At 60.1% G+C, this 15,624-nt stretch overlaps 1 protein-coding gene across 3 annotated transcripts; it reads right to left on the bottom strand.

Annotated features, from left to right (window-relative positions):
• Window positions 1-168: 168 nt before the first annotated feature.
• On the bottom strand, window positions 169-15,111 carry KIAA0100 (KIAA0100 ortholog). Of its 3 annotated transcripts, XM_027890060.1 has the most exons (39): window positions 15,036-15,111; window positions 14,195-14,324; window positions 13,886-13,932; window positions 13,443-13,605; window positions 13,246-13,364; window positions 12,838-12,898; window positions 12,458-12,656; window positions 12,176-12,299; window positions 11,676-11,800; window positions 11,523-11,590; window positions 11,280-11,428; window positions 10,914-11,032; window positions 10,548-10,711; window positions 10,176-10,440; window positions 9,852-10,057; window positions 8,592-9,687; window positions 8,151-8,342; window positions 7,862-8,064; window positions 7,665-7,783; window positions 7,371-7,591; window positions 7,045-7,235; window positions 6,861-6,960; window positions 6,585-6,787; window positions 5,957-6,251; window positions 5,679-5,836; window positions 5,392-5,598; window positions 5,178-5,277; window positions 4,800-4,982; window positions 4,424-4,545; window positions 3,702-3,857; window positions 3,498-3,619; window positions 2,980-3,160; window positions 2,816-2,902; window positions 2,602-2,712; window positions 1,942-2,077; window positions 1,593-1,717; window positions 1,148-1,249; window positions 934-1,068; window positions 544-732 (listed from the first exon to the last, which is right to left on the bottom strand). In XM_027890060.1, exons 1-39 carry the CDS (start codon window positions 15,104-15,106, stop codon window positions 550-552), a joined length of 6,738 nt encoding a protein of 2,245 aa, XP_027745861.1. In that variant the 5' UTR covers window positions 15,107-15,111; the 3' UTR covers window positions 544-549. The 3 variants fall into 3 exon arrangements, with proteins under 3 accessions (XP_027745860.1, XP_027745861.1, XP_027745862.1); XM_027890059.1 differs by lacking the exon at window positions 15,036-15,111 and having other exon boundaries at window positions 169-732; window positions 14,195-14,335; XM_027890061.1 differs by lacking the exons at window positions 544-732; window positions 934-1,068; window positions 1,148-1,249; window positions 1,593-1,717; window positions 1,942-2,077 and adding an exon at window positions 2,082-2,109 and having other exon boundaries at window positions 2,549-2,712.
• Between the last annotated feature and the right edge of the window lie 513 nt (window positions 15,112-15,624).

Genomic DNA, 15,624 nt, shown 5'->3' with positions numbered 1-15,624 from the left:
GGGCAATGCAGGGGTGCCCTGAGCCCCTAAAGTGGGTTCCCCGAGAAACTCCTGAGGAAGGGCAAGGGATGAAGCCCCCACATAGGGGGTGCTCCTGGGCTGAAGGAGGGGGCACTGCTGAGCCTGACACTGTGGGGAGGTGAGAAGCAAGCCTCTGGCTCAAGACCGTTCCAAATTAAAAACTCTTTTATTTAAACTCTCTCCTGTTCCCCTTTCTCCCAGCCTGGAGCGATCCTGCTGCTTCACCAGGCCCAGGGGCTGGGCCCAGCACCCGCACAGCAGGGAGGGGGGGAAGCTCTCGGGAGCCCTTGGCACGAGGGCCTGCACCCCACAAAGCGGCCCCGGAGCACCTTGTGCCCCCACATCCCCGTGCTGCTGCACCCCTGCCCCGCAGCGACGGGGCTGCCGAGGGCCTGCGAGTGGCTAATCCCTGGCTCGGGCATCGCCGTGCCGAGCAGCGCAGCCCCCCCCTCCACCTTAGGGGTGCCCCCCCGCCAAGGGGGGAGCACAGGGCACTCCAGTCCCTTCCCGGCCTGCCGGGTGCTGCCGTCATTTGCGCCTGCCGAAAATCGACTTCTTGCTGGGGTTCTTCTCGCCCACGCTCAGCCCGATGAGCAGACGCGCCTTCTCGTCCTCCTCCTGCTGCTGGATGGTCCCGTCTGATTTGCTCTCCAGCTTCCCCCGGGCCTCCGCGCCCGCCGCTGGCTTCAGGCGTAGCTTCTCTTTGATCACCTGCCCCGGGATTTAGGGGGCTCAGCACCCCCATGGCCACACCCAGGCCCCTCGGCATGTGGGAGAGCCTGAGCTGCTGAGCCAGTGTGGCTGCTTCCCATTTTGGAGAACGTGCCGCCAGCCCTGGGGTTACCACCTCCAATCTGGGCAGAGCAGCTCCGGCAGCCTGCAGGGTGGGAAGCGGGATGGGGTCCCACATACCTGTGCTACCAAGGCTTTGCGGCTGTCCCTCTTCACCGCCATGGCGAAGTCCAGCCACGTCCACGTGTTGTTGTGGTACTCCAGGCACGGCAGCACCAGGTTCAGGTCACCCCAGTCCACGCTGTTCTTCTCACCCTGAGTGATGGGGGTATGTCAGTGTGGGATGATGCACCAGACCCCCCCCCCAGCACGCCCTGTCCCTCTGGCCCCGCACCTTGTAGCTGACACAGAGTGGCACCTGTGGGATCTTGATGTAGATGAAGGAGTTGTTCATGGCTGCACGCTCCTTCATCTTGTCTATGTCATCCACGGGATGCTGGAGACAGAGCAGGAACCATGAGCAGAAGGTAAGGAGAGGGGACACAGCCAGAAACCAGCAGGGAAGGGACAGCTGGGCACTAGGCCAAGGCATTGCTTCACCAGGGAGAGGTGAGAGCTGATCTGGCATGGTGTTAGAAAAATGAGATGCTGCAGGGATCACATCAAGCGTGCAGGCGCCTGGTTGTAAAGGATGCAAATCCTCATGGTGGGAGGGAGCAGGAGAGAACAGACAGGCAAGTGGGGGAGGACATGGCTGCCCAGCCCTGCAGCCAAGGAAAAACAGACTGACGCCACAGCAGGGCTCTCCCACATTCCCCCTTCAAGGCAGCAGCAGGTACCTCGGGTGCTTTTCGGAATGATCTTCTGACCCCTGATGTCCGATTCAGTCCCTGAGCAACTCCCTTGCCTGGGCCCAGTGAGTCATCGGCCACGATCAGCTGCCGCGGCTTCACCACGGGGATCCCTGGGGCAAACAGGGTGGGAGGTGGTGGCTGGGGTCCGGCTGGGGTCCAGCTGGGAGTTAGCCATGACCCAGACCCTCCCACCGGCTCCCTGTCTACAGGGGAGACCATAAATCCCTGTCCCTCAATACATGGCTTGCCAGCAGCTGCCCACAAACATAACCTGGACATGCAGACGGAGCTGCTCAAGGACATCCAGGGAGGAGGATGATCATGAGCCTCTCACCTGTTGTCACCAGCTTGGACTTATCTTCCTCATCCCCCACCTCCTCCTCCTCCACATTACGGCCGGGGAAGAAGAAACCCATCATCCTGTGAAAGAACTGGTGGGTGAGCTGGATGGTGAGGGGTACCACGTTCACCTGTGGGGAGAGAGACATGTCAGAGCCAGGCACTGAAGGAGAATTAGGGACTTTTTGGGTTAGGACAGGAGTGGACCAGCTGATGGGGATTTGAGGAAAGTTTCAAGGACTGAGTGTTTTTGATGATACAACAAGGACTGGACATCTAGAGGAAGGAGAAAAACAGCCCCTGCAGATGGGAGGCTGAGTTAAACCTGCCAAGAGGCATATAAATAGAGTGTTATGGTTAGATGGAGAAGAAGAATAATTTAGAAAAATAAGATATATTAGCTAACCAGTAACGATGTAGTTTAGTCGTGTGAACAACTTGTGTTTTGTGTATGTAAGCAATAACAAGTTAAATAGTCACATATATGGTAATTATTAAACTGTATAAAAGAAAGCATAATTTTCAATAAAGTCGGAGCTTCTAAAACATCATATTGGTGTGTGTGAAGTTTCCCTTGAGACTCGCACGAGACAACAAGGCACACGCTGCCTGTGCCCCACAGAGACCCTTGCACCTCCCAGCCCGGTCGTGGCACCTCGAAATGCTCCTTAATGGAGATGCCTCCCACGGGTGGCCGGACCTTGCTGAAAATCCTCAGTGCCAGCTGCCGGCCAGACTGGCAGGAGCTCTGGGGACGCAGCACCACCTGCAGGGAAGAGGACGGATGGCTGGGATGAGGACAGGCCACTCTGGCCGGGCCACCCACATGTCTCCAGGACACAGTGCTGCTCCCCCAGGCTGCCACTTGCCTTGTACACAGCGTTGGGCAGGAGGTTGTTCATTGTCACCCAGCCCAGCTCCAGCAGATGCTCGGCCGTGTCATCAGACTTGTTGACCTGCACAGACAAAACTGTCAGCCCATGTCCCTTGTCCCCAGCTCGGGGGCTGTGGGTATCACTGGCCAGCTCCACACCTTGCTGTAGAGGAAGCGCTGGAGCTCCAGCTCGGCTATGCCCAGCTGCCCGTCCTCCTCGGTCAGGCGCCAGCGGGCCTGGGCAAAGTAGAACTCAGTGCGCCGTGCCACGCTCACGTCCTCCGGCTGCTTTCGCAGCTCCATCTTGTTGGCTCGCTGCAGCTGGAAGTCCTTGAAACACCTGCAGCAGAGAGGAGAGCACTGGGATGTGGGAGCCCTGAGTAAGGGGGACATGATGCTGAGGAAGGCAGAGATCATATAATCATTGAATGGCTGGAGTTGGAAGGGACCTTAAATCTCATCTATTTTTAACCCCTTGCCACCGACAGGGACAGCTTCCACTAGACAAGGTTGCTCCAAGCCCCATCTAACCTGGCCTTGGACACTTCCAGGGATGGGACAGCCACAGCTTCTCTGGACAACCTGTGCCAGAGCCTCACTACCCTCACAGGGAATAATTTCTTCTTAATACCCAATCCAAACCTGCTTTCAGTTTCAAGCCATTCCCCCTTTCCTACCTGATGAGTATGTTTAGCTCTTCACTCTCCAGCTGCAGGTCAGCTTTCTCCTGGCTTAGCTGCTGCTGCAGCCTGTGGTTCAGGTCGAGCAGGATCTCGTTCTTGCTGTCATCCTTCAAGGACTGAAGGACAGACAACCCTCAGCACCCTCTGCCCTGGAGAGGGGATCCTGGGGAGCCAGGCACTGCCTGTATGTGGGCTCACCTTCATGTTGGAGTACATCTGCTTCTCCAGCTGCCGGATCTGGGCCACATGCTGCCGCACGGCTTCTTGCAGGTGTAGGATACTGCTGCGCTGCTCCTCAGGGTTGCTGGAGATTTCCAGCTGGAAGCGCACCCGCTGCTTCTTCTCACTGTGCTCCTGGACACGGGGACAGGGGAAGGTTAGGAGTGTCTGAGTGCAGTGAGTGACTCAGTGACCTGAAGTCCCGTGGTGTAGGGGGTTTGAGGGGACCCTGTGCAAGAAATGGGTGAGGAGAATTTCTCTTTTTGAGAATTTCTCTTTGCTTAAGAGACATTTAGTGGTTGAAAGAAACTAAGTTTGGAAGACTGTATGAGAATAGCCCATATTCTGTCTTTCCCTCAGGCTGGGCTGCTTTTTGCCAGGACGGACAGAACAGGCAAACCCTTATCAAGAAAGGGGTTTGAAAAGTACATGAAAGCATTCTTTCCCACAGATGGGGGAAGAGAAGAGGAGAAGAAAAAGGGAAGAAACTGCAAAAAGCAGCTCACAGGACAGTATGGGCAAGCCTGGGCCTTTGATATGTATGGACAAGGAGCCCTCCTCAGTGTGTGTTGTTTCTTTCCACCCAGCTGTGAATTTCGCGGTTGTCTAGTGTTTCCAAAATAAACTTCCTTCAGTACCTGAAAGCCTATGGCTTAGCTCTCTGGTTACTGCCTCTATATTTGGAGCATAAATGTAGATACCTTGCGTTTGGGCTCCACATGCAGCAGCAGGTTGTTGACTATGTCAAGGATCATGGCATACTGCGCGGGGTTGGTGGAGATCTCCAGGTCGTGGTGGATCAGTGTGAAGGTATCCACAGCTCCTACAGAGGCACAAAGAGCAAGTGGGGCCTCAGCATGGTCAGAAACAGGATACAAATGGTAACCAGCCAGAAATGGATGGGGGTTACACTGGTTCCAGCAAGCACAGCATGATCAGCATCATCTGGTGCACTGCAGGGGCTGTATGCACCCCTCTGATCTCAGCGGGGCCAACACAGACCACTCCTACAGTTAGCCAGCACCTGTGTGTTAGCCCAGAGTTTTACCCCAAGGCACACTGCCTGGATGTACCCACCCTCCTGCTTCTTTAGCAGATCTTCCTTCTCCTGGTTGGCAGTAGTCTCGGGTGGCTTTATCTGCGTGGCCAGCTCAGGGTCGATGTCATGGCTGTAGCTGATGTAGTACATGCGGCAGCTGCAGCGAGAGATGATCCTCTGTACCTGCTGGGTCTGCTGGGCTTCTGAGGGCTGGTTCCAGTCTGGGGACAGGCAAAGGCAAAATGGTCAGAGTGCCATGTCCTGGCACAGTGGGAACTTCACAGTGCAGGGCTCAGAGAATCAGCCAGCTCTTGGAGCCATGCACAGACAGGTCAGATGCTCTCAGCTCCACCAGCCTTGGGGTCACACACTAGCAGGAATGGGGTAGGCACAGCAGCTAGTGCTGTAGGCAGTACCTGTGGTGGTGCTGACCATGCCCCCCACTGCCTGCCCGCTCTCCATCAGCTCCTGCACTGAATCCAGGCTCCGTTGCCGATGCTCCTCAATATTTTTCACCTGGGGAGGCAAGGAGGCACCGCTGGTTGTCCCCACTCTCCCTTCCTTGGCCAGGTCAGACAACACTGCCCGTCCCTTACATAGCTCATCCATCACAGCCCCCCAGACACTCACCTCCAGCCAGAGCTGCCCGTGCTCCCCCTCGGAGGGGCTGCTCTCAGTGGTGGCGAAGTACTGCATGCCGTCCAGCAGGCACGTCCAGGATGTCTTCTGCTTCAGTGTGTCCCCGTACCAGGCAGGGTGGTGTTGGCACTGCAGCAGCTGGGCCTTGGCAGCAGACACAATCACACAGCCCTCCGTCTCCGCGCCGCGCAGAACCATCTGTGGGGGGACGGACCCCGGGGGTCAGACCAGCCATTCTGGGGCCCTCTCACAGCCAGGTCGTGGGGACAGGCAGGCACCTGGCAGTTCACCAGTTCGATGAGGCAGTTGCGGTTGTAGATGTCGTCGGTCTGACAGGCGGCGATGCCGCAGAGCTGCTCACTGGCCCCCGATTCCTCCTCCGTGAACACCACGAACTTGTCCGTCTCCTCAATAAGCTTCTGCAGCATGTAAGCCCCTGGGGAGGGAGAGAGAGTCAGTGCAAGGCTGCAGGGGGCTGGTTAGGGGGGTACAGGGTGAAGGGAAGCATGGCTTTCAGCTGTGAGTTGCCCCTCGCTCCCCTCCCCGCTGTGCTCACCCCCTGAGGAGGCTCTCTCGGGTCGGCCGCTGGTGATGGGAGCGGTCACTCTGGCAGGGATGGAGTGAGCAGAGAGCGGGCCCCGCTTCAGCTTCTTGGCCTGCAGCTGCGTGTCGATCTTCAGCCCCTTCAGGGCCTCGGTGGACAGGTTGCGCTTGAGCACGGCCGCTTTCTTGTAGCCGTCGTAGAGGCCGAAGGCGATGTCCCGGTTCGTGGTAGTCCAGGACGCCCGCAGGTCCACCAAGTGCAGCTGGTGCGTGTGGAAACCGTCGTCCCCATCACGCAGGGGCAGCTCCTGGGCACAGAGGGTCAGACCCTCAGCATGGCAAAGCTACCTCCAGCCCCTGACCACTGGCCTCACACACAGGGGTTGGGAGCCCTGCCAGGCCCTGCAGGCATAACATGGGGACCAGAGCCTGGGGGACCACCCCAGAACCCCCAGAATGGGCCCATGCCAGGGATGCTGTGGGTAGAACAAGGTCAGGTGCTTGGGAGATCAGAAGCCCTGAAGATCTGTCTCCTCTGCAGCCAAATCCCTCCCCCTTTGCACTCAATGACCAAGGTCCCCTTGTCCTGGGGATGCCACCAGGCCAGCACAGGCTGCCGTGCCCTGTGTTTGCATCAGTACCTCCTCAGCCGTGCGGTTGCTGTGCCGCTGGTAGGTGAGGGAGGACAGGCTCAGCAGGTGGGTTTTCTTCACCAGGGTGTCGAGCTGGTGGTCGGCGTTCTCGTCGCAAGTGGAGGCCATTAGGTGCACGGTGACCTGGCTCAGGTCGCTCACCATCTGCGTGATGCTCCACTCGGAAATGAGGCGCCGCATCACTGTGCCAGCTGGGGGACAGGGAGAGGGGTCAACCAGGGCCCTGCCATACAAGGAAGTGCTGCTGGCAGGATTCCCACTCACCTTGTGGGATGAGCCGCTGGGTGCCGCGAGTGAAGATGTGTCCCTGGCAGCATTCCACCTGGATCCCCCGCTGCTGGGCAAAGGAGGCCCAGTAATGCACCTGTGAGAGAGCAGAGAGTCCAGCTGAGAGCCCAGTGCAGGCAGAGCAGGGAGGTAACACCAGACCCTCACCCCAGGGACTTGCCTGCAGCCGGGGGAAGAGTGCAGTATAGGACAACTGCTTGTAATGCTGCCCCAGCTTCTTCTTGCTAGGTTTCATGTTGTTGAAGAGCTTCCCACGGCAGATGGGTCGTGTCACACTGGTCCACGTGGCCCAAAAATTCTGCATCCAGCGGAGGGTGCTGCTGTAGAGCAGGATCCGGGGCTGGGAGTGCTCTGAGAATACACCCACTGTCAGCACCCTGGGACAGGGTCATGGCAGCACCCAACCCAGGCCAGGTAAGGATTGCTCAAACCAGCATGCTCTGCCCCATCCCCCTTGTCCCAAAGGGATCCCCAGGACACTATCACCTTTACTGGGCCGTGTCAGGTCCATTCGGATGGAAAGGTTGAGGTTCTCAGAGCGGAAGGCACGGTAGGAGTCATACTGCTGCCCTACTGGCACCTCGGGCAGGAATTCAGGGGAGCGCAGCACCACACCATGGTGGTCATGGGGGTTCCCGTGGCACAGCCACTGCAGGTCCAGCGTCATGCACAAGTCAGGCAGGTGCAGAAAGCAGCAGTCATCATACCTGAATGCAGAAAGAGACCCCAGTCACCTCCTGGCACTGGTGGAGGCCTCAGTGCTCCTGGGCCCACACTCACTTGGAGGCCGTCCGGACGTTGATATCCAGGTTGCCCTTGAAGACAAACTGCCCAGGCTTCCAGTGGAAGGAGAGTTGGCTCCACTCCCAGTGCATGTTCTCTGTAGTGTTGTAGGGGTCCTGCAAGGATGGGAGGAGGTGAGGCAGGTGTGAGCTGACCCCACGCCATGCTCTGTTCCCCACCCCAGCAGCACCCACCTCAGTGGCCAGCTGGTGCAGGTTGGCCTGTTCAATGTCCATGTGCCAGTCTCCGTGGAAAAGAAGGCGGCTCTTGTCCCACCAGGGCAACGGGGCACTGGGATCCTCTGAGGGCTTGGTGAGGAGATCCACACACTGGCCGATCAAGGTCCAGGCTGGGTCCCAGCAGGGTCCCCACACGATAGTGTACTGGGAGATCACAGCTGGGAACACAGAGGTTGGCTCGGCCATTTGCACGTCCCACGCTGCCCCACCCCTACCCCAGCACAGAGCCCCCCATTGCTCTTACAGTGAAAGTCGTGGTAGAACTTCAAGGGTGGCATGTTCCTCTCCACCGTGGCATCCCCCCAAGGCTGCCCCAGCTTCAGGACCTGGCGGCGCCGGGAGCAGGCCTGGCCGCACTGCTCGGCTCCGATCAGCCGGCCAGAGAGCTGCCAGTTCCGGATCTCAAAGAGGTAGCGAGGGTAATCACGGATCCTCACTGCAGGGCAGAGGAAGGGCTGAGACATGGGGCAGCAAAGGGACACTGCCCCAGTCCCCCACTCTGGGCCACACAAGGAGCCACTCTCCTGTCACATCTCTGCTCCCTCCCCACTCTCTTGAACCTCCGAAAATCATTTTCCCTGCTTGGTTACACATGACACAGTGTCAGCAGGTCCCTGTCCTGGAAGCCCAGGCCACACAGCTATTGTGCTGTCTTCCAAGGGCACCCTCACGCAGAGCAACTCACCAAAGAAGCTGCTAACTCTGCCCTTCATCATGCGGCACCACTGGGTGACCATCTCCAGACCCTCAGGGGGGAACGGGCTAACATCATCCAGGTCCCTCATCTGCTCCAATACACGTTCTGTGCCATGGAAGGACTCATCAGCCATGGCCACCAGCTCCAGGTGGGCCAGGGTCCAGGTGAGAAGGGCCCTCCGCATGGGCGTGTTGGCGTAGAGGCGCCGCGAGCGCTGGATGTAGATCTCAATGTTTTTCTTCTCCAGAGAGGCGTAGAGCTCCTCGATCTTGCGGGCAGGCAGCAGCTCCCCATGCTGCTTGCGCAGCGCAGCCACCTTGGCGTCCAGCAGCTGCAGCCGCTTGGCGCTCTCCTTGCTCTCGTCCTTCATCAGCTCATAGTTGTCTCGTAACTTGACCTCGAAAACGTCGTCCAGGAAGACCCAGGAGAAGTGGGTCACTTTAAGCAGGAGGTCTGGGGGCAGAGCTGTGCTAGTGGGGCGCCCAGGTCGGTGAAGGCCTTTCAGCCACTTCTGCACGCCCACGGCAGCGTCCAGGGTGCGGGAGAAGTCATACTGGTAGGGGAACTCGATGGTCACGCTGGCAAAGGAGAAGGCCCAGCCGCGGTTGCGGAGGGTGCGCAGGGTGGGGAAGGCGTCGCGGTGCCGGACGACCTCCTCCAGCTCTGGCAGCAGTTTCACCTCCACCTCCTTGAAGCTGAAGATGCTGTGCCCATCAAAGCCGGCGGCCAGCTCGGGGCAGTAGCCATGCAGGGCACCACCATGCCAGCTCACCGAGGTCCGCTCGGCAGCCAGGCTGATGTAGTTGGCCTCGGAGACAAAGGCTGTGAGTTTGGCGGAGCTCAGCTCCAGGGACAGGGACAAAAGTCTTTTGGAGGGTGGCCCTTTTGGCTGGAGGGGCCCCTGTGGCTCAGTAGGGGTGGTCGGGTAGGACGTGGGGCTCTCTGGGGGCAGGGAGGGAAGCGTCCTGTGGCCGAGGGCGCTCCGCAAGGCTTCGTGGCACTGCAGGGTGGCCAGGATGTGATGGTAGAGGTGCATGTGGTCAGGAGGGCTCCACAGCACTGCCAGCCCCTCACCGCACTGCACCTGTGCCAGAGAGAGCAAGCAGGCACCATGTCACTGCCAGGGCCGCGCAGCACAGCCCCATTCTCCTCCCCAGCACCTCTTGGTGCCAGCCAATCCTCCCCCTGCCCCATCTATCCCAGTCCCACTAGTACAGGATAAAGCAGTGGCCCGGCACCCAAACCAACCTCCAGGGAGCGGATGCTGCTGTGGTAGGTGACAGAGAGCATGGAGAGGTTGGCCACCGGGTTGGGGATGGCAGGAGCTTTGCAGCATGGCTGCATCTTCTCAGTGATGCTCTTCACCAAGGCCAGCACCATGCCCTGCACACTGACCGTGCAGATCTCAGCACTTCCCAGGACAGTCAGCGTGTCCAGGCGCAGCTCCAAGGCACCTAGAGAGACAGTACATCAGTGCTGGAGGCATGGAGGAGGTACATCACAACGTGCCAGACTCCTGACTGCGGGGTTATTCCGGGACAGCCATCTGGGATCAGCCTGGATGCTACTTACCCACCAGGGCCGAGAGTGTGAAAAGGTTCACATCCTCCACCTTCAGATCCACCTTCCAGAGCAGCCCCCAGGGCTCACTGGAGGCAGAGGGGGGCTGTTTGGCAATCTCAGCTCCGCTGGGCTGCGGGTGGAACAGGGGCAGGACCCTGGCCAGGCACTCAGTGCAGGTGTCTGATGACTCCACTTGCAACCCCCGGATGGTGCAGTCCAGGAAAAGCGTATCTGACTGGGCGCTGGACATGCCCAGGGGCTGGTTGTAGCTGCCCTGTAGGACAAACAGGATGATCACTCTCAGGCTGCAGATTTCCCCCTACCACCCACATGGTATCTCTCCCCTGAAAACCACCCTTGCCCCCTTGGCTTGCCGCTCACCTGGAGGTTGAAGGAGTCGAGGATGAGGGCTTCTCCCCACACGTGCATGTTGGGGGGATGTGGGGCACGCTGGATGTGCGAGTCGTTGCCCACACGCCAGCACAGGTGGTCCACGGCCAGCACCGCTCGCTGGTGCACACTCTGTGGCCGCAGGTGCTGGTAGTCTGAGCAGAGAGGAGAGGGTGAGCGTGGGCAGGGCTTGTCCCAACACAGGCACAACCAGTCAGGGATCCACAGCCCCCAGCCACGTGCAGACACAGGCAAGCACAGTGGCAGCACAGCTGTTGGATCCCCTCCTGGCACCTCTCTGGCAGAGCCATCAAACCCTAAGAAGAGCCCAGTAGCCACCCTGATGCCAGCCTGTACCTGCAGAGATGGAGTTGAAGCCCAAGGCGAAAGGTGGTGTGTCCCCCAGCTGCACAGACACGTTGACATTGGACAGCGAGGCACTCAGGATGATGGGCGCTATGATTTGGGGATAGCTCCTGCACGGGACAAGCAGGGATGCTCTCTTACTGGGAGTTGTAGGCCATAGAGCTTGACAGGGAACAGATCCAGAGGGACACCCTCTCTTCAGGAGTTCCCTGATCACCTCCCGCTCTCCGTACCAGCCGCCCCATCCCCCAGGCCGTGTGCAGGGCAGAGAAGGTGCTGAGTACCCGGGCACCCTGCCAGAGTGTGGCAAGAGGAAACAAGCTGTGATACCAGCAGCTGTGCTGAGGCCAAGTTTACCTTCCCTTGTGCCCTTGGCTGGGGACAGGCACCGCCCGGCACCTGTACTCCTGTGCCAACAGGCCCAGCCAGTGCGAAAACTCTTGGTGACGGTAGTGGATGATGCAGGTGTTGAGCAGAACAGCAGCCGAGAGGTCAATGGCTGTGACCTAGAGCAGGGAGAGGGCCAGGTGGCAAAAAACTCATGCCAGGAGCCAAACCAGTCACCCCCAGGAGACAGGACCATGCCCAGCAGTCGCTTACCTGCAGGCTGGTCTTCAGGGAGTTGAGGCACACGATGCGTTGGCGGCTCTGGGACAGGAGAAGGCCATCTGGGGAGAGAGAGGAGCAGAAGTCAGGGGTGGTGGAGAGCAGTGATGGCAGCCCTGTCTCATGGGCACCCTCCTGGCTACTTGCCCTCCAGCTGGAGGTCTACACTCATTTGGTCCAGATCCGAGGTGGGCGTGAAGTTGCGCAGCGGGATCTGCTCCTCTTCACGCTGATACAGAAACTGCAGCAGCTTCAGGCTCCAGGTAAGGTGCCTGTAAGAAGCAGGGAAACACTGCCAGAAGGGGACCACACCATCATGTCCTCCATCTCCCCATTTCTCATCACCAGCTGATCAGCAGGGTGGCATGGACAGACACCAGCCAGTGCCCAGCTGAAGCCCAGCCCAGTGCTCTCATCCTATCAGAAGAACATCCCACCAGGCTGTCTTGCTAGAGAACCAGCTCATGTCCTTCTTCCCTCCCCAGGAGCCCAGCCCCAGGCCAAGCTCAGTCCTTCCCACTGGGGTGGGCTCTGGAACTCACTCTCTGCAGTCTGGATGAGCAGGGAATGGCACAGCTGTCTCCAAGTCCATGTCCCAAGCACTAATTTGGTTTAGGACAGCCTCCTGCCTCCACCTGCCTCCTTACCTCGTCTGGCTGTTCATGGACAGCACCATGCTGGTGTTCTCCAGCTTCATCTCCACCCTCCTGGGGATAAGCTGCAGTGTGTCCCTGCTCAGCATAGACAGGGACTTTGGGGGCTCCTCAGGGCCTGGAGAAGAACACAGTCACGGGAAAGCTTTTGCCCAAAGCCCCACACTCTGCAGCAGGAGCGAGAGATGGCACAACCAAATTCCTCTGGCTCTAGTGCAAGCATGGGGACTGCCAGCCCCTGTCCTGCCTGGAGCTTGTCCCTGTCCCTCTCCTGACCTGTGGCAGGCTGTTCCCCTGTGCTGCTGCGCTGGGCCCCGGCAGTGACGTGGTGCAGGAGAGGGCTGCAGAAAAGCCCCTCGTGCAGCTCTGCCTGCAGTGTCCGAACACACAGCCGGACGCCCACCAGCCGCCGCTTGCTGCTGATCTCCAGCGAGAGGGAGAGCGCCAGGGCCAGCTCTGCCAGGCACGAGTCATCCTGTGTGGGGACACAGCAAGGAGTGATATCCAACGTCCTGCCAGCGGGTGCTGCAGGTGCCCAGCATTGGGCTCAGAGCCTCATAGCATTGCCCGGCCTCAGGGACAAGCTGGAGCGGGTCTTCAGGGTGTCCCAGAGAGGCAGTGCCCAGGCTCCAAGTGTGGAATTCTCCAGCACTCACCAGCTGGCTGCTCCGGAGGACTTTGCTGTTCACCTTTGTCAGGCTCAGCTCACAGGTCAGGCTGGGGAGAGCAGAGAAGAGAGGGAGGATGTGGGCCCTGCTGCTGCCAGACCAACTCCCTGCCTACTCTTTTCTGTGGGACACAGGGACCCCACGTCCCTGCTCCAAGTGCTCCCCAAAGCAGATCGTGCCCTAAGTCCATGCACATGAGCAACATATTATTTGGAGAACACAAAACTCAAGCTTCCCATGATGGGAAAAGGAACCAGGCCAGCCTGGAGAAGCTTAATGTGTCACATCACAGGTGACATGAGATGCTGCTGAGTGGAACAGAGAGAGGAGACACCAGGCTGGGGTCAGAGGAGCCTCCCTGCCCCTGAAGCAGAGCACACACAAGCACAGCATTACCTCTTCCCATTGCCATCCAGGAGGAGACGCGTCTGGCTGGCCTGGATGTGCCAGAGAGACTCTGAGGTGGCCACGTGCAGAACCATGATGTTGATGGAATCCATGTGGATGGAAAAGAGCTGGGAGGAAGGTGCTACGGTGAGGGATATCCAACAGCAGTGCAGCCCAAACAGCCTCTCACCAAGCCAGTGCCTCACCTGGCTAAGTAGCCTTAGCAGGGAGGGTTTGAGAGTCAGGTCTGCTCTGCCTTCATTTCCATCAGCTTCTCTGGGAGCCTCTGGGACGGACGTCTGGAAGCCAGGGCCCTTCTGGAGATCTGTGCGTATTCGCACCTCGCCAAAACACAGCTCGAAGTAGCGCCTGTGGGAGAACAGCACAGGCAGCTCTTACAAGAGCTCACACTTGGCACACCCAGCCCCACCACCAGTGATGTCCCCCACCCCAGGGACACGCAGGACCGGCATAAGGGCACCCACAAGACACTGCCACCTCAAAGAGGGGTTCACTCTCTCACAGAGCAGACCATGGGGAAGTAGGGATGTCAGAAGCGTGTAAAGGCAGCAGGACCACAGTCAATGGGGCCAGGGGTGAGCCAGACCCCCAAGGTGAGCAGGCAGGGAGTTGGGGTGGGGATACATACGGCAGCTCCCGGCTCAGTTTACTGGAGATCCAGATGTTATCAATCTCCTGCAAGGACACACGAGCAGGTCAGAGAAGAAACAACCCGAGCCTTATGATGCTCATCCTGACATTCCCACTCCACTCGCAATGCCTGCGATCATTCAAGGAGCAGCCAAAACCCCAAGTGTGGCCCTTGGAGGAAGGGCCTGGTAACAGTCATGGGGATGCCCAACAGGAGCATGGCTACAGATTTGCTGCCAGTCAGTAAATGACCGTAACCACCCTCCCTGCCTGTCTGCCAGTGACCACCCGTTCCCCAGGTACCCACCACAGTCTGCTGCTGCCGCTGAAACTTGAGGCTGATGTTCTGGGCCCAGAAGAAGCCAAAGGAGCCAATCTTCAGCTCTGCGTGAAGCTTCTGCCGGCACCAGGTGACAGCCAGGCGACATGCCAGCCACCTGCGGGGACAGGGGGAAGGCCAGGGTCAGGGGGGCTGGGGACCAGGGACTCTCTTTGCCCTTCAAGCACCAGCTCTGGCACTCACAGGTGGAGAGGAGCTCCCAGGGCCCCAGGCTGGGGCAGAGGCCCTTCAGGGTTACCCCCAACAATCCCTGACATGCCCTCCAAGCCCTGAGGGGACCCTTTGACCCCCACACCCCCCTGACAACCCATGCCCACCCCTGTGGGCTCCCATGAACTTCTGTACGTCCCCAAGCCACTGACATCCCCGCACACTCCCAGCCCTAGGAGCCCCCAATCCCCTGCAGTCTCCTTGCAAGTCCTGTGAGCCCCCCAAATTCCCCACCCCCCCCCAGAGCCCTCTTTGTCCCCCTTAACCCCTGCTTCTCCCCTCCTAGACCTCCAACACCTCACCCTTAACCTCGTGCGCCCCCTCCACCCCTGACACTACCCTAACCACCCTTATCACCCCACAGAACTCCCGTGGGTCCCCAAAACCGCCCGACACCCCACTGCCAGCCCCACGGGCCACCCCTTGACCCTTGCGAGCTCCTCCCATCCCAGGACAGCCCCACCCGCCGCGCTGTCACCCTCCAGCCCCCTATCGCCCCTCTGCCAGCTCCGCGCCCACTCACCGCCCCTGTCACACCCCCCACCTCGAGCCCCCGCGGGCTGCCCCACGACCCCAAACCCGCCCCCCAGGCCCTGACCGCGCCAGCAGCCCGGCGAGCAGCGCGATGAGGACGATGCCGAGGAGCGCGGCGGGCAGCGGCGGCGGCATGGCGGGCCCGGCCCCGGTGCGGGCCCCCGGCCCCGGTGCGACCCCCTCCCTCCCTCCCTCCCGCCCCGGCCCCGGCGCCGCCACCGCCGCCCGAGGGGCCGCCCGCGCACCCCGAGTGGCCGCTGGGAGGGGCGGGACGGGGCGGGGCCGAGCGGCGCCTTCCCGGAGAGCGCGGCCGCCGCAGCGCCCCACCGGGGCCGAGCGGTGACACCGGCACCGGGCGAGAGGGGCCTGGCTGGGGCCGGCACCGAGATGGGGAGGGTGGGGGGATAGAAGGGAAGTGACACCGGGTCCTGCGCCGGGATGGAGCGAGAGGGTGACACCGGGCTGCACCCGGCCGCAGTGAGGCAATGACACCGGGGCCAGCACCTGGATGGGGCAAGGGGGAGGTGACACCGGGCCCGGCACCATGATGGGGCCGGGGGCGACGCTACGGCTGGTGCTGCGATGAGGTGAAGGGGGTGACAATGGGTTGGGGAGATGGGGGGGGGGCGTGACACTGGGTCCGGCACTGGAGG

Source organism: Empidonax traillii, unplaced genomic scaffold, assembly GCF_003031625.1.
Source record: "Empidonax traillii isolate 1590-97213 ecotype Southwest subspecies unplaced genomic scaffold, ASM303162v1 scaffold276:size1176444, whole genome shotgun sequence".
Taxonomy (NCBI): domain Eukaryota; kingdom Metazoa; phylum Chordata; class Aves; order Passeriformes; family Tyrannidae; genus Empidonax; species Empidonax traillii.
Note: the sequence above shows the minus strand (reverse complement) of the source record. Positions and strands in the feature narration are given on the sequence as shown.